Genomic DNA, 23631 nt, shown 5'->3' on the forward strand with positions numbered 1-23631 from the left:
AAAAATAACTTGTTTTGTAGTCTTTGTGTACAAGCCTTAGTTTTTTTTCATTAGAGACTTTTAAACTACTAATAGCAGTTACCACCTAACCAAGGGCGATCGAACATCATTTCATTAATAACAGTGTTAGATGGATACCACTTTAGTAATACAATTAATTGTTAGCTTTCATTCTAACTTCACATCCTTTTATTTTCCTGAACACTATTCCCAAACTTTTTTCAAAATATTCCGAAAGATAGTTGTGGAACCACAAATTATAAAGACAAATTACATCTTGCGTTAGATCTAATCATACATATTATTATTGAAGGAGAAATACATTAGCATTCAGTGCGATAGGTTACTCATTTTTATAGAAAAACTACGCCCATGGTACATTCATTCTTCAAAACACAGTTCATAAGGAGTATGCATTAGTATGTAATGTTCAGTAATGCCTTATTGTACCTTGATAACCCACAAGCTAAAAGAATACCTGTCTCATCCATGATCAATAACGTTTCATGGTAGTGTTACTGTTGTTGACTTTTTTAGTGAAGAACTACAGATGCTGATTGTTATACGGAGACTTAGAAATCTTGATACAGTTCTCAAAAACAAGTTTCCAACCAAACTTTTACATGAAGTTAATCTCCAACATGACCAGTAACTGTATGGTACAGAAATCACTGCTACTTGTTCAGGATTGAAACCATGACTCTGCAACTATATACCCTTATCCCCCTCTAACTTTCACTTTGGCAAGCTAAAGGACAACTTGAAGGAATGTGTAATTATGCCGATGATAAAGTGAAAGAAAATTCAGAATTTTATATACCACTAAGGTGGAAACTTCTATAGAGAAGCATCTGATAATTTTGTTTAGACATATGCTTACCACATTGCAGTCATGTGTTGAACATGTAAATATGTAGATCTAATTTTTTTTTTATTACAACAAAAATATTTTGTTGATGTTTGACGGATGGCATGCAGTTAGTAGCGATTCTGTGTGTTCAAGCAATACTGTATCATCATTTGGCTTAAACAGCTGAACTGACTGCAATCAAACCGATATTACAAACTCCTTGTAATATTAAAATTAAATAGGGTTTCCTAATTTTTTTTAATTACAAAGAATTTATTTAGTACTTTTGAAGATCTCTGAACAAATTTTATTCAAAAGGATTTTAACACCTAAGTTTATTAACATAATTTTTATAAAACAAGTATACTTATCTTTAAATAGAACTTTTTCCAGATTAGAATTTTTTTATTAACTTATGTAGTAATATTTGTGATTGTTTGATATTCAAGTAAACAATATTTAGCAATACATAAAATATTCATTTCTTGTTATGTAATTATTATGTTCCATTAGTTATGGCATTAGAAAATCAATTAATTTAAATTTAATTTATTAGAAAATCAGAATTAATTAATTAGGATATGATAAGAAGGGAAAATAAATTTAATGTTAAAAGATTTTTTTGTCTATAACAGCAGTCTATTTTGAGAATATGCAGAACTCATTAATATTTATTAATTAATAAACATTAAATTGAATTTTTTTTTAAAATAATAAATAAAAACAAAAGTATTAATTTATACAAAAATTTCTCTTGTATAAGCTTAAAATAATAAGCAAATATATTAATTAATTTATCTTAATTATTAACAGTATCTATCCATAGAATTTAATCTTAAATATTTTAATAAAAAAATAAATACTTAAGAAAAAATTAATTTGGTTAATTTTATTATAAGTGTATCAAATCTTACAATATAGTCTGTTAAATAAATAAACAGAATGAAAGCTTTAAAATGAAAAACTCTTAACTATTAATAAAATAATTATAAAGTACAATGAAATATTGAAATTGGACAAGATTAAAATAAATGAATAGATAGATAGTCTTATACATTAATTCAATGGTAACAAATCCTTTCTCCAGTCATTTAATAAAATATATAATATAAAGTAGTTAGTCGTACACATACATTTTAATTGTTAAAATTAATAGATAAATAGTATTCATATTTTCATATTATAGATGTTTAAGATAATTTAAGTCTAATAAATTCTAATTTATACTTCTGAAATATCATTTAAACTAGAAATTTTATCGGCTGAACTAATGTCCCTTCAATTTCAGGTTTCTTTTATTTTTATAATAATTATAATTAAATAAATAAATTTATAGCAAAAATTCATAATAAAAATGCTTTACATTATGCTGAATTTACACCCATACAGTCTGTATATAATCTTAAACATCTGTTCATTATCACAATTAATTTACTGCCAAACTTTTTAGAATGCTGATCAACAAAATATCAAGCTAGAATATTTCATTCAAACAAATAAATGTAATATTTCATTCAAGCAACATTTGAAAATAAATGACAAAACAATTTTAAACTAATCGATTTATTTATTCTCTTAGAAATAAATACAGATTAAGCCCCGATTACAGTTATATTTCATTTAAAAATATTTAGTTCACATTCAAAATTTCACACAATAAATTGATTTCATATTTTTAAATGCCATGTCTTTGTAATGGATTACAACCCTTAAAAAACCTGTTAGAAAATTTTGTTTATAAGAAATAGTGTTGCAGACAATTAAACCATTAAAAGTAGGCAGTATATGAGGTCTGGTTGTCAATTCTGCAAACTTCTTGAGAGAAACTCAACCTACAAAAATTAAATATTAAGATAGTTATTTTTATTGCTTACATTTATAATTTTTTAAATAAACTTAATTTTCTACCGATGTGAAAAATCATTGTTTATATTAAATATATTATTAGAATACATCTGCATTTTTTTTTATTTATAAGCAATAAATATATCAGTGTTATTTAATGATAAATAATTAAATCAATTCACGTGATAGTTTATTAATTAAAAAGTTCCTATGATGTAAACTCGCTTAATTAGTAAATATTATATAACATTCTCAAAACATTAAAATTAGATTTTCAATCTTAAACTGACCAAAAAAAATGAACTCTGCATTTTAAAAATTAATTTTAGGCATAATAAAAATAAAGTAAAAAAAAAAAAAAAATATATAATCTGATGCTAGAAACGATAGAATACTTAAATCTTCAATAAGTTGTTGGCATTAAGATAAAAACTTACAATTTCCTAAAATTTCTAGGATTAAAATTTGAAACTTCTTGTGAATGCCTTTAAGTAAAAATGTAACTGGAAATAAGTTACTTAAATGCTTCTGGTTATTTTACATCAGTCATTACGTTGCTCTTGCTGCTGGCATTTGAATGTGCTAACACTTCAATTTCCAGAATGCTATATTCTCTGAGCTGTTTTAGGTGTTCAGGAAACATCAGGTTGTAAGAGGTGATCTTTACTATCAAAATATTAAATCTTACAAATATTTAGAAAAAAAAAATGGGAAAGTTGGCAAACATGGAATACCATTTAAGAATTGCGTACTGATTGTTTCAATATTGGAAGCTTACATAAATGAAAAGTAAGAAGCTTATGAGCTTTTTATATGGTAGTATTTTTCTTTTTATCTTGTACAATTTCTTTAATTCCACTATTAGATATCAGTAACTTTAATTGTTGAAGGTACCTTGGATAACACAAAGTAAAATTATTCTGTATATAAAAGTCTGTTAACACCAAACTTCCGTAAAACATTTTAAATCACTGCTTGCAAGAGTTACAAAGTTTATGCCTCTTGGTGCTAACTATTAGCACATGGTAACAACATTATCTAATGGTATAGTGCTAAGGTCAATTTAAGCCTCAGCCTCATAACACATACTCATAAAATATATATATTCTTTTTTTTACAGAGAAAAGCAATAGCAATTGGGAATAAAATTGTTTATAAACTATTATTGAGAATGAAACTGTGATTATATATAGGATATATATATGACATATTCCATATATAATGAAAAATTAACCAAATAAAAATCAAATGCCAGAGAGTATTCAACGAACCTATTACTATTTTAAACCTATTAATATTTCGCTTTATTACTTGAATTTTACCTAGTAATTAATTTATGGAAAATAAAAATTATCCAGTTATTTATGGTATCTTTCTCTTTTACATAAGAGGTTTAACAAAATTCAGCCATCATAAACTAAAAAATTATTTTAATGTTTTAAATAAATTATACATATATACAGATAATAAAACAATTTTTTTTTTATCACAACCTTAAAGTTAAATATATACTTAATCAGCATTCTAAAAAAAAAATCATCAGTAGTATTTGGATATAAGACTATCTATATAACTTCTTCATTACACGTCTAAATGTTTAAATATAATATACATAACAAAATAAGTAAGCTAAAAGTATTTTTTTACAATGAATTTTTAACAATATTTGTAAAATGTTACTATTAAATTAGCTACAAAATAACACTGAGCATAAAATGGAAGGGCTTTAAATTACTGTGTGAAGACAAGCACTGCAGTATCATTTACTTTTACATTTTACAGAAAAAATTAATAACAATGAGAATAGAATAATTATAATTTAAGATATGGTGTTCTAATATTATAATTGGCATTATTTTTATAATTAAAAAAATATAGATTAACAAAAATTAATTTGCTAATTTTTCAAATTAAAAAGAAAGTAATGTTATGAAGAGATTTAAAAAAATATACATAAATATATAGTATAAGTCTATGCAGTACGCAAAATAATATGAATTCCTGAATCTGTATGAACCGGTTCACTTAATTCACCAATTTTTAACGCGAATGCAGCTTGTTCAAACGGTTTCTGCATAGCTCCTTGTCCAAATGGACCTAAATCCCCACCACGTTTTGCTGAACTACAATCGGAATATTTTTGTGCTAATTCAGCAAATGATGCTTGACCAGATACAATTTGTTCTCTATAAGCTGTAACATAAAATCATTCATTAAAAAAAATGCCCTAATGTAGTGAAATGTTTAATACTAAATATATAACTAATTTAAAATTATATTCACGTTTTTATTGTAGTATGTCAACTATTAATAATTTTAAATTATAAAGTGACATAATTTACTTTTGTTTCAGAAAATTATGTTTGACTGGATACAAATTGCTCTAAAACATAATTTAAAAGCGTCACTTTTAATAATTTAAAATTATTGCAAAACACAAAAAAATATTTCAATCTAAAAAAATATTTCTATCAATAAAATATTAATAAATTTATTTTTTTATTAAAAAATTATTTCTATAAAAATATTCCTATCTAATAATTTAAAATTATTAAAAGTGACATACTAAAATGAAAAAGTGATTTGACCAATGTAACTATTACTAATAGTCTGTGTTGCTCAAATTTGGCACTAAGTTTAAATAGTTTACATTTCAACCAGTATACCAAGTAGGTACATTATTTTTAGAATTCAGAGAAATATAAATTTAACTAAACATTAAAAAAAACTTTATGCTTTTTAGAGGCTTTTATGAAGCTCCTTTATCAACATGCACATATACATAATATAACCAAATTTTTTTATCACAATGTTACAGGGAAGACAACAGTATTACCATACAAAATTTTTTTTACTGAAAAGCAAAAAGAAAAAAGTGAACAGGAAAAAGAAAAGGAATATTTTATATTAAAAAAATGAAATATCAAGTTAATTATTGCTTGATCCTAAACACAATATATTATTTAAAAAGAAATTTGTTCTTAGTTCCATATTTGCATTCAATATTATCTCATTTATATTTAATATTTGTGTCTTCATATCTTGTATTATGTAAACTATAATTTACAACATTTTATGACATATTAGTTTTGTTTTTATTTACATCTTTAAGGGGAGCAGACAGGGCAATTTTGGTTGAAAAAATCCATTTTCAGTTTTTGCTATTTTTTTGATAGTTTACATTTTATATGAATTAACTCATGCCCAAAAAAACTCATATTTTTTTAGGTGTCAAAGCTGCTGCTTCGAATATAATACTGAGACTTTACTCACTTTTCTTTATTTCAACTATACCCTAGCGAAAGAAAAACTTGGTATAAGTATAATAAAGCAAAAATACAGGTGCAAATTATTCTCATAAAAAAACTAGTACACCACCTGCCATTTATATTTCCTGTAGCTGTTAAGCCTATGGTTTAAAGATTTGGCAGATCCTTTGTTGTTTCTAAATATTTGCATGAATCTTTAACAATATCATTTCGAGTAGGGTCCCAAAAAATGATTTTGGTAGTTTAGAAACTCTTAGGTGTATATGACAGTGTTGTTACTTTTAATGAGACTACTGCTGGAAGAATTAATGATTTTAAATTTTTTGGTATTGAATTGGGGGTGAAATACTTTGATCGGTTTAGTAGACATTGATGAAATTTAAGTAATAAAACAGAAAAAGAAGTTACATTCATGTATAAAAAGGCCAATACGAAATTAAAGAGAAGGGATGATGAAAATAAAGAGAAAAATCCTGATACACTCATATGGTGTAAGGATGCACCATATAAAATAGGTTGCTTATATATGGTTATGATGTAACATATGAGATAGGCTGCATATGATATGGTGCAGGGATCAGATAGGCTGATTTAAATGTACGTTTACCGGAAATCAGTTTTTTTAAACTTTATGTTCCCTTTTCATGAGAACCATTTACAACTTGGAGGGATGAAATTTTCTGAGGATCTATGTAGTATATTAGTACAGCTACTAACTTTTGACATGTAAACCTTTTCAATTTTAAGATAATGAGGCTAACAATTAAAAGAAAACTGATTAAAAAAGGTATACAAACAAATTTAAAAAAAAAATTTGAATTTTAGTTTAGTAGTAAGAAAAACTGTCAGCAGGTGTAATAAAGTTATATTTAAATGTGGGAAAAATTTCAAAGCTGCAGTGTTTCTACAAGGTGAGAAAAAGGAACTTGAAATTGTCAAATTTAACATTATTAAGATAAAAGGTGCCTGCTCCCCTTAAGCACTTCAAATAAAATACTGCAACTACCTTATTAAATAAAGTATTCTACTCTTAAAAAATAAGTCTGTATTTCATGAATTCGCAAAAAAAATAAAGAAAACTTCAACAACTATTTCATTTGAAGGTGATAATTAACTGATAAACTAGATGCCAATATTTACCTTTTATTGAAAAAATAAAAAAAAATAAATGTGATAGCTCTAGCTAAGTAATAATATTAACAAAAAAATGAGGAATGCTTCTTATTACAGGGGATGTGTGAAATCTTATCATTATTTTAAGGGATACATTATGAAAAAATAGTCTCGCTTCACTTTGCTGATAATATTATTGTGATGGCAGAAAATAAACAAAACCTAAATATTTTTCTATATACAAAGGATATATCAAGTGAGGAATGGAATATGAAGATATACATTGCTAAAACAAAAGTTATGGTATGTAGAAGAAATTAAGTTCTTAAGTTAAATGATGACAGAAACTTCAGGAAGCGAATAAACATTAATTATATACTTCGGGATTAAAAAAACCAAAGACAGTAGGAGTGAGAGTGAAATAAAAAACAAAATTAATTTCCCTAAAAGCATTTAATAAGAAGAGGAGAATACTCACAATAATGGAATCAATCTTCAAACATTTTAAAAAGTTTCATATAAGTATTGTTCTATATGGATGTAAGTCTTGGACAATGAGTCTTAAGAGAAGAAACAGATTTAACAGTTTTGAAATGTGATATTATTGTAAAATGTTGAAGATAAAATTAAAAATTAAGTACAGAAGGGTTGAACTTGTTGGAGACACTCTGAGCCATTAAGAATTGATTAAATTAATGATTGAAGGAAGAGTTAAAGAGAAAAGAAACAAATGGAAGGCTCAGATTAGCATATATTAAAAACATTATGGATGTTAACTGTGAAACATATAAGATGAAAAGAAAAGCAGAGTGAATAGTGGACAAATACTGGAACAAATCTACAGGTTGTAAACACAGAGTATCAAAAGAAAAATTTCTCAAAATGTGCTTATAGAATGAGGATATGCATCACATATAAATGAGCTCTAAGCAGGTATAATGAATGTATGATATAGTAAGAGATTTACCAAAACAAAAAAAATTCTCTTAGTATATGGATCAATTTCATATACCACATAATACTATATAAGTTATATCAATTTTTTAAATCAAATTTTATCATAATGTATGAGAAATAACATTTTTAATTATATCAATATTCTATCATACATTTAATCAGCTCAAGAGCTTCAGCTTTTGATCGTGTTATTTTTTCCTCTCGCCATGAGGACGGCCGTCTGGATTCTTCATGTTTAACCAACAAATGACTGCATTGAACTTGTTCTGGACCGCTGCTTGAAACTGGCTCAGCTGGTTTATCTGGTCTATCCCATTGACTGTCCTTAGTATATATATTTAAATAATAATGTTGGCCTGCAAAGATAAAAGAATGCATTATTTTACCTTAATAATATAAAATATGCAGTACCACTTTTATGAAGATATATTTAGATGCATACAATAGAATAGGATTTTTAGTAATTTCATAGTCCATTGCTGACAGACTGCGGCTATGCTACAATAGCAAATAGTACCAGTTTATAATGGCTCTTATGAACACACAACATTATTTTTCATAGAACTTATTAGAGAAATATCAAAAGGCACCCTTCACCAGATAGTGGCATAGTTAAATAATTGTTTTTCATGTAAAATTAGAGAATGCACTTGAGACAATATCACACTGCTTATGAATTATTAAATTTTAGAAATTTTTGACCAAAGATTAAATAACTGCCAAAACACGATTAACTAATGAACAATGATGAAAAGTATAATTTTTCATCAGGTCATAACAATTATTCAAGATTATTTTTATATAATAGTGTATAACCATGCTCTAAGTGTGTGGAACAAATAACTAGCAACTTATTTATTTAGTAATTATGGAAGAATACATAACTAAAATTTGAATATTCTGAAACTAAGTTAATTGAAAATTAATGATGTAAGAACATCCAAAAGAAAAGACACAATGATTTGGCCACAATATAATAAAAATAAAGCAAAAGTGTATTATTGTTATATAATTTTAATCTGAATACTTTTTTTTGATAAGCCGAGTATGTTTCTGAAATTTTGTGAAACTGATCCATGCAGCCATGATAAAAATGTAAGTTACTACTACCAATTTTATTTTTTAAAGAAACCATAAACTTTTAACAGCATGAAATTGTGTGCTTCTTACTAGACCTTTTTAAAATTACTATTTATTAAACTTCTACTTAAGTAGTGTTAAAGGGATGACTTTGTTAATTACACCTGTCATATCTGATAAAACACATCTTAGTAAGTAATCGTGCAGTATATTTCTTCTGTATTGTGTTTGTTGTATTTCAAAAATTTACTATGTTAAAAATTAATATTTTGTGTGTTGCCTCTGAATCATGATTTATCAAGATGAATTTTTTGTGTAATACTTGTAAGTGTTCTTTGTATTAGATGGTAAATGTGTGTCCAACATGCCTAAGTATATTTATTTTTTAATGTTGTTTCATGATGTTAATCAAATTATTCCATCTCAATTATATACTCATGAATTAAACATTTTTATGAGCAATTTTATTGAATAAGCAACAAGTAATCTTAAAACCTAATTTATTTTTGGTAAACTACCAAATAAGCTTTTTAAGCTTGTGCATGGAAATATTATCGAGTGGAAGTTTTGTAATGTATGAAAAATGCAATGTCTGACTAGTATGAAAGATTGATATGCTACCATTCTACTAAAGAGAAAAGCTATTTATTTTATTTTTAATCTGGATGCCATATTTTTCACCTGTTAAAAGATATCTCTTTGTCTAACTAAAAAACCAAACCACTCTAGTTTTATTTATTTCTAATTATGACTTATACACTGAGAATAAAATATCAATTTTAAGTAAACTCTAAAGATTAGTTTCTTTGTATAATATTTTAACTTCAAAACATACTATTTTTCCTCTGGCCTTCACAAAGTATTCAAAGATTTACATGTAGCAATTGTAATGAGAAAATAAATTAATGAGTAGACATGTAAAAATGTTCATGTATTAACAAATCCCTTTCGACATGCCAGCAGGTAGATTTCATTAGTGCTAAGTAGGGGGATAATAAAGATTTCCACCTTAAAGTTAAGAAAAACTTTAAATTTACTCAATACAATGATTGCATGTGAAAAAAAGTTTTACACATTTAGCATACGACAAGCCCCATCTTCTTACAATTCCAACAACATTTTGGTCATCCCTTGCCGTAAGGGTTGATATCATATTAAAAATTGTTTCAGATAGAAGTTTTAGGTAATGTTTAGAGGACTAACAACCACTTCAGATTTGATACTGTGCTATTAAAGGAGGTATGATTTTCTTTTGTCTTCGTAACCCCATTTTTTCCACCCCCTAGCCAATGGTTGGAGATATCAGAAAACTTTACTTAGATAAGTTTTAGGCCCTTATGTAAAGAATAGTATGAACTTTAAACAAATTTGATATTTTACTTAAGAGAGTTATAGCAATATTTTTTTTTTTGAAAAAGCCCCCATTTCCACCACCATGGTCTGATTTTGCCCATTAACAAACTCAACCAATATTTTGGATTGTTATATTTTATGTATCAATTTAAAAGTGATTGGCGGAAAATTACAGCAGTTATTGTGTCCACAAGAAAGTGAAATATATTTATAAATATAAATATATGTATAAACTTTTTAACTGATGGTGGTTTTGGAGGTCTGGGGTTGTGAAACGTGAAGATATGTCAAAATTTTCCGGAAGTCAAATCATGGTACCCATTACAATAGGTGGCTTTCTAATGAAATCTACCTAAAAAACCATCAGTTGCAAGTTATAAACAATAACTCTTGTTGATTAATAATCTTAATCATGATGTTCTTATATCTTCAAGTTAGCTTACTTTTTCAAATTTATAACAGTTTTATCATTGAAAGTTGTAGAATTTATTAAATCTCCATGTTTTAATAAAAATATACAGAAGCACTGCTGCTTTTTTAAAAATTTTTACCTCCTTCAGTATTTTAATACATTTTTAAGTAAAAACAGTTATTATAATTATGCTGCTAACAAATACTGAAATAAAAAAATATTATGAATCGGGATTATTTATAATAAATTTTTACCACATAGATAATTATTTAATAACAGTAATTTCTAAATGATTGTAATGTCTTTAAATTATTTCTTTCAATGAAAAAAATAAAAATAAAGGGAAAAATGGAGTATGTCTATATTACGCTCTACAAAACAATTATTTAAATAATTAAAGGATAGTAGTTTTGTTAACTAGTCAGTACAGTATTTGTTTAAACTATATTTAAATGTTCTGTTTTTGCAGCAAGTTAAGTCATTAATCATAAAATCTGAGTTATAAAACATTGACTTTTTGTACTAAACGTAATTAATTTAGTGAATAACTTCACAAAATGTTGATACTCCTACATAGTGAACATTCTGCAATAAATTTTGAGGACAATAACAGTTGTCACTTTTGACTTGCATTACAGTAAACTGTAGTCACATTTATTCGTAATAAATAAACTACTCATTCTACAAGGAAGTTTGGAAATGTGAGAAACATGAATTTTGAAAAATTCATCTAAAAGCATCTGTATTACCTCCGTTCAGTAGTATGGCAGCAATATTATTCAACATCAAACAGTTACCTATTTATATCATCTTGAATGAATTTTATCTGGGATAAAAAATTTGCATTATTTTGTTTCATTTCCTTTAATCCCATCACAATCAAAGATAAAGAATGTCGTTGAGGAGTTTTATATGCAAATAAGATCCAATATGAAAAATTTGAATTCTTTGTTAAAAAAATTAACGATTTCGTGACAAAAGTATAATATAAAAAAAGAAACTATAGTTAATTTCACAAAAAAATTCCCAACAAATATACCAGAAGCAGTTACTAACATAATATTAACTGCTTGGTCCAATGAAGTCAGTTTTATATTTATCTAAAACAAGCTATTTGAACTTAGATATTTAATTCCTTTAAAATAAAACGTATAATTATGTCTACAAGAACTGATGGTGGCAGAGAGCACCAAGTATCTGAATTGCTATGATTAAGATCTAAATAAATTGCTAATGATGATTATGCTAACTATTATATGAATAAGAAAAATGAATAATCGTGACAATTTGTAATGATCCATCAGAAATGCCATGAATGACAAGAAGCTTACTTATATTGAAAAGATTAATGTACGATACGGTATTTTATATTGTGCACCCTATAACTTTTTGTGATATATTTTCTACTGTTTCTGAATTTCAAACTTGATTTTTTTCATGCAGCTATTGTTCCATAAATTAAACATACATTTATCACAACATTAACAAAGATTTCATTATAATAAATTAATTATTTTTTCATACACACCATATGATACTACATAAATGGAGGCAAACAACTATTAAAATAATCACCTGTATTTTCACTTATTAGAAAACAATTGATTGGGCAGATATATATATATACATACATATATAGTGAGCACATTCTGTGATACTGCTGGGTATTCAGGATCAAAAAGATGTACTTTGCTACTGTATCAAGCTGCTGTTACCAATAAGACAAGATCAGTCCTTTTACGGTATAAGGTATAGATACTTTAATTAGATTTGAACATACATATTACTGGTTATTATTTCATTAAGACAGGATCAACTGCTGAACTTAAGGAATACAGTCATTTTATAAGATTAGAGATAGGAAAAGTGTATGCATTATTTCTACCACAACGATTATTACTACTGACAGAATAGGAATGTATTACATCAGTCAACTCTATAATAATTAATAATACTGCCTTCAATTTGTTATCTAATAAGCATGAATTATCTACTCTGAATGAGATCTCTATAGTTTCTCATAAATAAATCTCCAGCAGAGTTACATATCTAGCTATTCATGAACAGTTAGACATGTAACTCTGATAAAAATAAATAAACTGTAACAGCTATGCATTGTGTGTTATTTAGTGATAATCTTAACACATTTTCGCTTCTTCTAAAGTAAAAGCAAATCATTATGTGAAGTCAACACGTTATGTTCTGCCTGGTTGCTTTAATTAATAATGTCAAGTGTTTTTGTTACATACTTCATACTAATATTTTTTCATAAATTACAATATTGTTTACTTTATTTGGAAATTTTTTTAATATAAGGTATTCAACTTAAATGAGGTTCCGTCAATCGGTAGTTTATATGAAATGCATATTTTTGTTTCAATGCATATATTGGTGCGAGATGGATAAAATAATGTGAAAGATGTTGGTACGACTGAAGCTGGAGTGGGAAGGACTGTTTTTTACACATTATTTTCTACACATTTGAGTATTGCCGGCCTGTCAAGGATTGGCTTTTGAACAAGGTTGTGTAGTTGCGTGTTGTTTATTAAAATGCAGCTAACTGTTGAAGAATGTGTATTTGTAATGGAAACTTGTTTAGAGACGAAATCTCATGTAGTGTGTTGGAAAGATCAAAGAGAAATTTTAAAAGGAAGCAGCAGTAAAAAGTATTATTCAAAAGTTAGTTAAAAAATTTCATGAAACAAATTTGGTGTTATACCAGAAACATGCCTGACGTAGATCAATGACTCATGGTATATAGAACATTACAAAGACAGTTACAAGATCTCCTCATAAAACTGTGGAGAGACTAAGCCAGGAAAAGAACATTTCACTAGGTTCAGCCTAAACTACAGTGAAGAGAATGCTGAAATGTTATTCATATCGAATGCAGGTTTTCCATCAGCTAAATAATACTGATTATGCTAAATATTATTATTATAATATTGATTATTTTCAATGGTTCAAGAAATTCATTAGGGGCAACATTGGCATTTCAGATCCAGTGTTTTCCGCAGAGTGGTTTCAATCTGGTGGGTATTTTCTCAGAACTGCCAGATCTGGAGTACTAGAAACCCACACATTTTCTTTGAATTTCCCCTTCAGTCACAAAAAATAAATGTATGGAGAGGCAGTGTAGAGTATTCAAGACAACGAATAATAGAACCCTTGTTTTTTGAAAACCTGTAGATACTGTCACCTACTAAGAAATTATCCTACAGTTCACTGCTAGAAGATGAGCGTAACTAATGGGTAGCAACAGCACAATTGGCATAGAGTTTGATCTACTATGGAGATGTGACAGGATTTGTTCTGTGAAAAAATAATTTCTCAAGGACTGTGGTCACAAAGATCCTCTGATTTGACTAATCTGCACTTCTTTCTGTGGGGTTATTTAAAAAAAATTGTTTATAGGAGCAATCCATACACTCTGCAGGAATTGAAGACAAACATTACCAAGCCATCCAGGAAATAGACAGGATATAGCTAACAAGAGTAGCCAGGAACAAGGTCAAACGTGTTGACAAGTGCATAGAAGTAATTTTCAACACCTTTTGTAAATTATGTGTTTGTAAATAATAAACTATTATTTATTGACTAAACTAATTTACAGAGCCTCTTTTAAGTTGAGCACCTGTATAATTTTTATGTTAAATCATTCAGTTACTAATCTATCACAATTTATTTATCATTTGTAATTAAAAGATGTCCGTCCTTAAATATTACGTATATTGTCTCGACCTTTCATCTGGAGGTCCAGGTTCGAATCCTGGTCAAGTATGGCATTTTCACACACTACAAATCATTCATCTCATCCTCTGAAGCAATGCCTAATGGTGGTCCTGAAGGTTAAAAAAAAAAATACTCCTTTGGAAGCCACAAGTTTTTCCCAAATATACTCCTATTCTGAAATCTCTACTTGTATTCTTTCTTCTGAAAAAATAACAGCTGTTTTGTCACATCCTTTACATCTTCAAATCTTAATCATATTAGAGGATTTTTCAATTTTGGGAACAACCATAAATTGTAGGGAGCCTGGATGGGACTTTAAGGGGTCGACAAAGTTATAAAATTCCATGATTCATTAGAAATTGCTGGATACGTTATGATGAATGAACATTTGCATTGTGATGAAGCACCCAAACATCACTCTTCCACTAATCATGCAGCTTCAATATCACTAAGTTATGTAAGTGATTTAGAATTTCCAAATAATGCTCTTTGTTCACCATCTGGTCTTTTTGTAACATATCAATGTCAAAAAATTCCAACCTAGTGAAAACCCTCCAAACATTAATTTTTTTTGTGCCAGCAAAAAAAAAAAAACAGCACAAACTTCAGGCACTTTCTTGGCTCATGGCTCCTCAGGCTTTGACAAGATCATAACTATAACTCCATAACTCATCCTCATTAGTGACCGTTTTGAACATTACTGGGTTGTTTGTAATTTGTCCTGGGGGACTTCCAGTCCATAATTCTTTTTTTCTTATGTCGGTATCCACGGAATAAATTTTGCAGGCACTCGTGGCAAAAGTGAGGAATCAAACTTAATTCTTGGCTCAAGATTTCTGAAATTTTCTATCTCTACCAATATCAAACAATGATTCTGGTCTGGCAGAATGAGGGTAATTTCAACTGAAGTATAACAATTCTTAAATGTAATTTTAAAACCACACATTAATTTATCATTTTAGATTCATTGGCATACACTCCAATTGTCACCTTAAGTTCAATGGTCTCTGAACATTAATTGTGACATACAAATTTCAGTTACACTACAGTATACTGCTGGAGACTGAATGGTTCTACTGATGTTCTGTTTGATAGGGGTATTCATGAGGCCCACCAAAATTGTGAACACTAGTGCACCCATGCAGGACTTCTATATTCAAATTTACAGCACAAGATCAAAAACTTTTCATACATACATTATATTATTATGTTAAGAAAATGCATTAGAAATAGTTAATTTTGTGTAGCTGTCAGGATGCACATCTGCCCTGGCTCCCAAGATGCCTTATGCAAATACAGACACCATTTGCAGTCATAGCATCACTGTGTACAGTTTATATTGTCAGGTTGAAAAGTTTCAAATAATTCAGCATACCACCAATTGTGAAATATGGTTTGATTCAATTTTTAACTGCAAGGAACATTTTGGCAATGGTCATTCATGGGACGTTATGTAAGGTTTACGGGTCTAATTCAATGACTGTAAGCAAAATGCATAAATGGGTAAGACAGTTCAAGAACGAGCAGGACAATGTCCATGAAGAACCGCAATTAGGCTGATCTGTAATCACAGACAATTTGATGCTCGAAGTTGACGCAAAAATTCAGGAACATTGGTGATTCAAGATTTCCACTTCGTCACTGATATTCCCCACAAAGTGCTATTTAGAATCGTCTCTGAAATTTTGCAGTTCAAAAAAGGCTGCTTTCTGAAAAATACTCAAAACAGGAGAATGGCTAGTGCTTTAACATTTTGACCCGATACAGTGTAAAGGGAGATGAACTTTTGGACCACACCACAGGATATTAGACATGGGTTGGTTACTTGTATCATTCCCAACATCAAAGCGGCAATCAATGAAATGGTGAAACAACATCTCCAGTCAAAGTGAAAGCCAAACAGACAATGTCAACATGTGTGTTTTGGAATAGACATGATGTGCTATTAGTTGATTTTATCCTCAAAGGGACAGCAATAAACTCAGCTGTGTACTGCAAGACCTTGATGAAGCTTTAGTGTACCATACAGAAAAGCAACTAGGCCTACTGTCATCTGGAGCTTTGTTGTTGCATGACCTCATTCTGCTGCTCAAACACTATAGTTAATCAGATCTTATGGATAATGGAGACCACCCACTGTACAGCTCGGACCTTGTGCTGAGTGATTACCACCTGTCCCGCAACATGGAGTTTCTCAGTGGTTGGTGGTTGGACACCAATGAAAAAGCAAAAACAATGATTGAAGACTGGTTGTCATCACAGGTGACTAATTTCTATGATGTGGGCAAAAACAATTTAGTATAACGCTAGGATAAATGTTTAAACCAACAAGGTAACTATGTGGAAACGTAGCATAAAATGCTAGGCGAAATAAAAAAAGATTTTTGACAATATCGTTACTAGCTTTGTTTGTATTAAAAAATGAAACTTACTTAAAAAATAGCCCCTTGCATTATTGAAATATTAATGATAATTCTAAAAACTTATTGCCCTACCTTAAGGAATGCTTATCATGGAATTCATTGCAAATGGAATCAATTTCTAAGGTTCATATTTTGTAACATTAATTTTCAAATATAAAAGTAGCTATTTAAAAAATATAAAGATATCATGAATAATCCATATTTTTGTACAGGTTTTCATAGTTTTCTAATATTTGAAAGGAACAATTAAACGACTAACTAATTTACAACTATTATTGTGTCACTGTCTGAAGATAAGTAAGAAAGAGCAGGATAACTTTAATTGTTGTTGCTAAGGAAATTGTTTCATCAATTAATTCAAATCTGTTGCAGCAGAATATTACTACAAATTTTTAGCTAGAGATTAAGTGTAACAAAAGTTCTGTACTGTTAAAAATTACAGCTAAATTACTGATTAACAATAAACTGAAACAGATTATTTAGAAATTTCTAAGGTAAATCTTTTTGTTAAAAATAAAGAAGGAAAAAACAGAATTACATAATAAAGGTAAATTTCATGACATTTTATTTAAAATTTAATTTGAAGGTTAATGCTGAACAAAAAACAACTTTTGAATAGCACATTACGATAAATATATACTTCTGATATACATCAATCTAAAATAAAAAGTGAATAAAATTTATTATACAACAGACAAGTCTGTTTTATTGTGTGTGGAAAAACATACTTATTTTTCCACAAAGCATATTTTGAAGAAGAGTGTATTATGGATATTCATGTTAAAAGTGTGTTTTAAGATAAAGGCTCACATAATCTGTAAAAACAACATTAAAAAAATGTTTTTGCCACTAAAATAAATATTTTATGACTAGCTATTGAGTGATGAACAATATTACACCTTTAACAATCACTAATAACAAACAATAAATAAACTTTTTTTCCAAGAATGACCGAACAAAATAAAAACCTAATATATCAATCATTATTGGAACTGCAAAGAAATATGTTATAATTATTAATATAATGGAAAGAAAGTAATTGCGTTATAACACTTCTGATTATACCCCGGTATATCGATGTAAACCAACATTTAACATAAATATACTGGATATTATATTCATTAATATTACTGTGTAATGTATATTGAAATTATATTTTTTCATTGATCAGAAGAATGAAATGAAATTTAATCTTTTAAAAAATCCCTTTTGGTAAGTTGGAAGGTGGAGGTGGATTTCACTGGTGCTAAGTAGGGGATAAAAAAGATTTCCATCTTAAAGTTAAGAAAAATTTCAAATTTACTCAATACAACAATGGCTGCATGTGAAAAAAAGGTTTCACATGTTTATCATATGACAAGCCCCATCTTCTTACAGTTCCAGCAACATTTTGGTTGAAACATATCAAAAATTGTTTCAGGTAATGTTTAGAGGACTGAGACCACTTTAAACCGATTTGATACTATGCCTATTAAAGGAGGTATGATTTTTTTTTAGGTTTTAGGCCCTTATCTAAAGAATAGTACAAACTTTAAACAAATTCGATATTTTACTTAATAAGAAAGTTAGTGATAATTTTTTTTTAAAAAAGCTCTTCTTTCCACCCCCATGGTCTGATTTTGTCCATTAACAAACTCGACAGATTTTGGATCTCATTTCTTAATTATGCCCTCATTGAGGGCTTATTACTGCAATTAAGAAAAAGTCCAAAATACAATTTTTTTTTTGGATTTTGGGCTTTATTGGACACTTAGTCGATTTCAATCAAAAGGGGAGGTGCAGAACTAGATTTTACAACAGTCCTAAATCCAAAATTTTAACATCCTATGGCTAATTGTTTTTGGGTTATGCAAGATACAGATGTATGTATGCATGTACGTACGTACATACATACATTACGCCAAAGCTGATATTTCCGGTGAAATCTTCAAACCAAAATTTTTCGCTATCACAATACTTCCTTTACTTCGTAAGAGTAAACAAGTTATAAGTGGATTTAAATCATACTATGTTTATACTACGGTTGATTACATGTTTCAATCTAAGAGAAAAATTTAAGGAATATATGTAATGTCATCACAGAAGAGGTATTTACCAACAAAATTCAATTGTAATATAAGAGAACTTTATTCTTAAATGTTCTTTAATCCAATTCATGGCAGATTTTAAAAGTGCACTTATAACGTAATAAATATGTAGATAACATTATACCTAAATTACATATCTATCAATGTGTCATTTAATGTTTAATAATAAATAAAAAGTATTTATTCTACCTGCAACAGAATGCTTCCACACATTTTATTAATAAAATTTTATAGTAATGATATTTGCTTCAAAATAAAATTAATGGCTAACAGGTGATCCAGAAAATCCTAGGTGCTTAAAGATGTTATTTGAAGTGATTTTTTAAATCTCTTGATTGAAGAGTACAAATCTTACATTTTCACAATAAAATTAATATTTTAGCCTACAGTCTATGACAATACGTGAAGGAAGACAGTTTCACTGGAATGACTGAAACATGATTTCAAAATCTCTTAAGTTCACTAAAATTTATGTCATCAGTGCATGAAGAAAAATCACATTTCACCTACTGTCATGGTCCTGGTTCCTGCTGGATTTGCCTTGACCGTTAAAAGCATTAGTTTCAAATAAACCACGAAGAAAAAGAGGTATAGGTAAAACACAAATACAGAATATCACCAAAAAACAAGGAAAAACACAGAATCAGGAAGATGGCTGAGGATAGAAAAATGTACACAAAAACGTATAAATAGCCAATGATATAAAAGCATATAAATAAATAAAAAATGAAATAAGATTTATTACAAGAATAAAATAATGATTCTCATATTACTTTTCTTTTTTAATTAAAATTGCGATGTTAGATAATAAAGTCAAGAACAAAAATGACTGTAAATAAATATACTTAGTTCATTGAAAAGAAAACACCAGCCAGAATGCTATTTTTCATTTAAAAATCTGGGACCAGGATGTGGGGGAGTAATAACTGAAACGTTTTATAAATGAACAATTAAAGAAGCTCACTGTTTTAATTACAACAATTACTCATTCTTTTAAATAAATCTTATTTAAATTTTTTACAACAAAATTTGGTTTGTGAGAAAGTTTACCAGAAAATGCTAGAGCTGGTATTAATAATGTTATGAACATTTGTTTTTATAAGTTCAGAGATTGTGGTACTTCCAACAATACAAAATTCTCCTTACCAAAAACCTCTGTTATCAAACATCCTTAATAAAGATTCTCATCAAAATCTTTGAAGGCTAGAAAATCAAGTAAGATTTACTTATCTGAATTAGTGTCTGTTTTATCCTAAATTTACCACAGCTGAATACACAAACGTAACACACTGCATTTCCTGAAGCTTATGTTACATTTATCAAAGCAAAATGACAAAATCAAAACTACAGGACATACATGTACACCATACTGAACAATGTGCAGAATATTATAGGTCATCTTGTTCAATGTAAACATTTTATACAAACTAAAAGTGATTCAAATTTCCAAGAATGTGTGAAATTATTTACAGTTCCATACATAATTTTCTTCTAAAGTGTTTTTTTCTGAAGAACCGAAATAATAATAATATATAATGCTAGGCAATTATAAATCAAAATTTTAAAAACCTTTAGCTATGTTTGTTATGAACAAATATTTAATATTTTTTGCTACATATTAATCAAAAGTTTTTATCTAAAAATTATTCAGAATACCAACCTAACAGTTGAATAACTGTTTCTGTTTACAGTTTCTGACTAAAGAAAATAATAATTTTTTGTATTCAATTCTTTGATAATGAAACTAAATCTCATAATTTTTTACAATTTTAACATTATTTGGCATTTAAATTAGTGAATACTATTTTTTTTATTTAGTGTACAAATTTGTCTTAAGCAAACGTTTAACTTTTTGCTTACGTGAAATAAAATGAGTTTTATTTCAGTATGAATTTAATTTTTTTTTTCTGTAATAAGTAATGTAATTGTGATTTTAAATATTTCTTCGTGGAATGTATTTTCTCTTGTAAGGCCCCAAACTAATTTAGTTAGTTTAAGATTAATAATTTTCAGCGAGTGACCTGGTAGACTGAGTGGAAATTGATAGAATCTAGTTATTTTTGGTTAAAAAATCCTGTGGCACAAATTATTTTATTTAAATAAATATTTATGTTTTGAAGATGTCAAATACTGCACTTAATGCAATAGAAAATTTTAAAAATTAGTTATTAGAATGCAGTTAAAATAAATACTGGATTAAATAAAAAAATTGGCGTTTATACCAAATGCATCACTCATTTTGGTATATAACCTGATTTTGGTGTACAAAAGTATACATGCTAAATAAAATCGGTTTGTGAATTATTAAATAAGATTTCTAGTTCTAGTTGCCATCCAGTGGAATATTCTGTAGACTGTTGACTCCCATCAACAGTGTATTCCATTGTTGACTGATACTATGCAAAAGATGGAGATGCATATCAACATTACATCAATAGACCTCTAAAAAAATAGACAAGTCATGATTTTTAAATACCATCAATGTTTATAGCATGTTTACCATTCAGAAAATAAAACAAAACCAACATTATGGGGGGAGCTCTCTTGATTCTGATTTATTGCATGCATACTTACCAGTGTACTTGAAATATCTGTATTAAACACTTCAAAAGCAACCACAGTTAAAGCTTTATGAACACAAGAGATGACAATTATCAAATGATTTTGAAGAAGCACGAAATGGGAGAACAAACTGCATAGAGTATGCACATACTTTTTATTTAGCAGCTTCATGTCTTAAAAAAAAAAAAAAATCGCCCATGTCATATTATTAAACCCTACTAGCCATAATTATCAATAAATCAATACCATAAAGAGGGTCAAAAATTTTATTACACAAAAATTATTTATGGAAATTAAGGGGAAAATACAATAACCCTCCCCTACAGCTGCATTACTACAAAATTATGTTTTTCAAGCATGACAAAATTGTAATTTTAAAGGAAAATATACAGGTTGATAAATACTGCACAAGTTAATGCTATCAAGTCATGATTAACATAAGATGATTCAGAGTGGTGCAGTTAAGCAAGCTCCTGTAGATGTAATTTTATCAATATGATGAAAGTCGAACAAGATACAGAAAAATTTCTAGAATACTCAAATTATAATGAAACTGGTTTATCAGTAATGTGGGGGGGAAATCTTCATGGGAGAATAGATTACTGCACATTAAAATCACAATTATAAATTGATGAGAAAGTCCGACAAAGAACTGAAAAGTTAACTATTACAGATGTAATGTGGTTGTTAATTACTAAGACTTATGACCTCATGTCATACTGCAGTGGACTATGCATTAGCTATTTTCAAGTGATTTTAGAAAAAAAATATTGATATTCTTTCAACCCCTCATATACTACAATCCCATATTAATTTTTAACAAATTTTCTTTGATTCGAGTTTAAAATCGGGCATCATAAACTTCAATACGAATCTTTTAAATTGTTCGTGTTAAGATCTATTTATCATTGTGAGCATTCCATTATGCAATTAAACAGCAGTTTCAAACTTTTATAAAATTTTCAACAGCAACAATTTAACACCTTCAACTTCAATGAAAAAAATATAACAAACCAAAAGAAGAAAATAAAACTGTACATCCGAGAGATTAATAAAAACCAGAAACAATTACACTTCAACGACGAAAGATTTAAATCCAGAATATATTTTAGAAGTACAATACTAATCATTTACACCCATCTCGCAGTCACAAAAATCGAAAATTAAAATGGCAACAGCCACCCTACAAATAATAACACCAATGGAACCGGATAATATAACTTAAACATTTTATTAGTTCATGAAGAGAAAAATAAACATTTTAAACTAATAAACATGCATGCCCGTTTATTGATCTAGCACCATATTCGAAGTAATGGAACTGTGCCTAGCTCATTCGAGCATCAAACGAATAGGAAACTCAATTTCAAAAAAAAAGAAAAAAGTAAAAAAAAAAAAGAATATTTCAATATAATATCAAAGAAAACACACCAGTTGATCGGCTCAATCGCTTTTCCCAACCCGCAGGCAATTCCTCATCCGCCATATTTTAATTCTGAGTGGAATATAACGTAACAACGCAGACTCCAAACAAGAACGAACAGGTAACGGTAGTCAAGTTAGCACTGGGTAAAGCGTCCATTTAAACGAGTAAATTATATATTGAGATTTTTAAAGATCCCGTTACTACATAATTCCAATATTTATATAAAACTCTAAAAAAAAAAATTGAAATTTAATTAAGGTGAAGTTTGAAAATTTTCGTATGAACTAGGTTACAACATATAATAATACAATTGTATAAATTATATAGTAAAATATATTTGTATCCAAAGTATATTATTTATTGAATATGCATTCTATAAGCCAGATTATAAACACTATTTCAAATTAAGCAAATAATTTTTTTTTAAATTATGATGTGATATGAAGTATGAAAAATCTAGGTAGCATAGTAGACCTTATTTAAAACGAGAACTTCTATTGGCTTAGTTCAAAACTGAAGACA

At 28.1% G+C, this 23631-nt stretch overlaps 1 protein-coding gene across 1 annotated transcript; it reads right to left on the minus strand.

Annotated features, from left to right (window-relative positions):
* Window positions 1–1467: 1467 nt before the first annotated feature.
* On the minus strand, window positions 1468–23253 carry LOC142328655 (peptidyl-prolyl cis-trans isomerase NIMA-interacting 1-like). Its single transcript, XM_075372553.1, has 3 exons — window positions 23115–23253; window positions 8187–8390; window positions 1468–4888 (listed from the first exon to the last, which is right to left on the minus strand). Exons 1-3 carry the CDS (start codon window positions 23167–23169, stop codon window positions 4668–4670), a joined length of 480 nt encoding a protein of 159 aa, XP_075228668.1. The 5' UTR covers window positions 23170–23253; the 3' UTR covers window positions 1468–4667.
* Between the last annotated feature and the right edge of the window lie 378 nt (window positions 23254–23631).

This window comes from Lycorma delicatula, chromosome 8 (assembly GCF_047948215.1).
Source record: "Lycorma delicatula isolate Av1 chromosome 8, ASM4794821v1, whole genome shotgun sequence".
NCBI classification, from domain to species: domain Eukaryota; kingdom Metazoa; phylum Arthropoda; class Insecta; order Hemiptera; family Fulgoridae; genus Lycorma; species Lycorma delicatula.

Excerpts from the sequence above, each read along its gene's own strand:
- LOC142328655 (XM_075372553.1), bottom strand. The coding sequence starts at position 23,169 with ATGGCGGATGAGGAATTGCCTGCGGGTTGGGAAAAGCGATTGAGCCGA. Across the intron at positions 8,391-23,114 it reads GCGATTGAGCCGATCAACTG|GCCAACATTATTATTTAAAT; the intron begins GTGTGTTTTCTT and ends TTATCTTTGCAG. Across the intron at positions 4,889-8,186 it reads AGCTCTTGAGCTGATTAAAT|CTTATAGAGAACAAATTGTA; the intron begins GTATGATAGAAT and ends TTTATGTTACAG.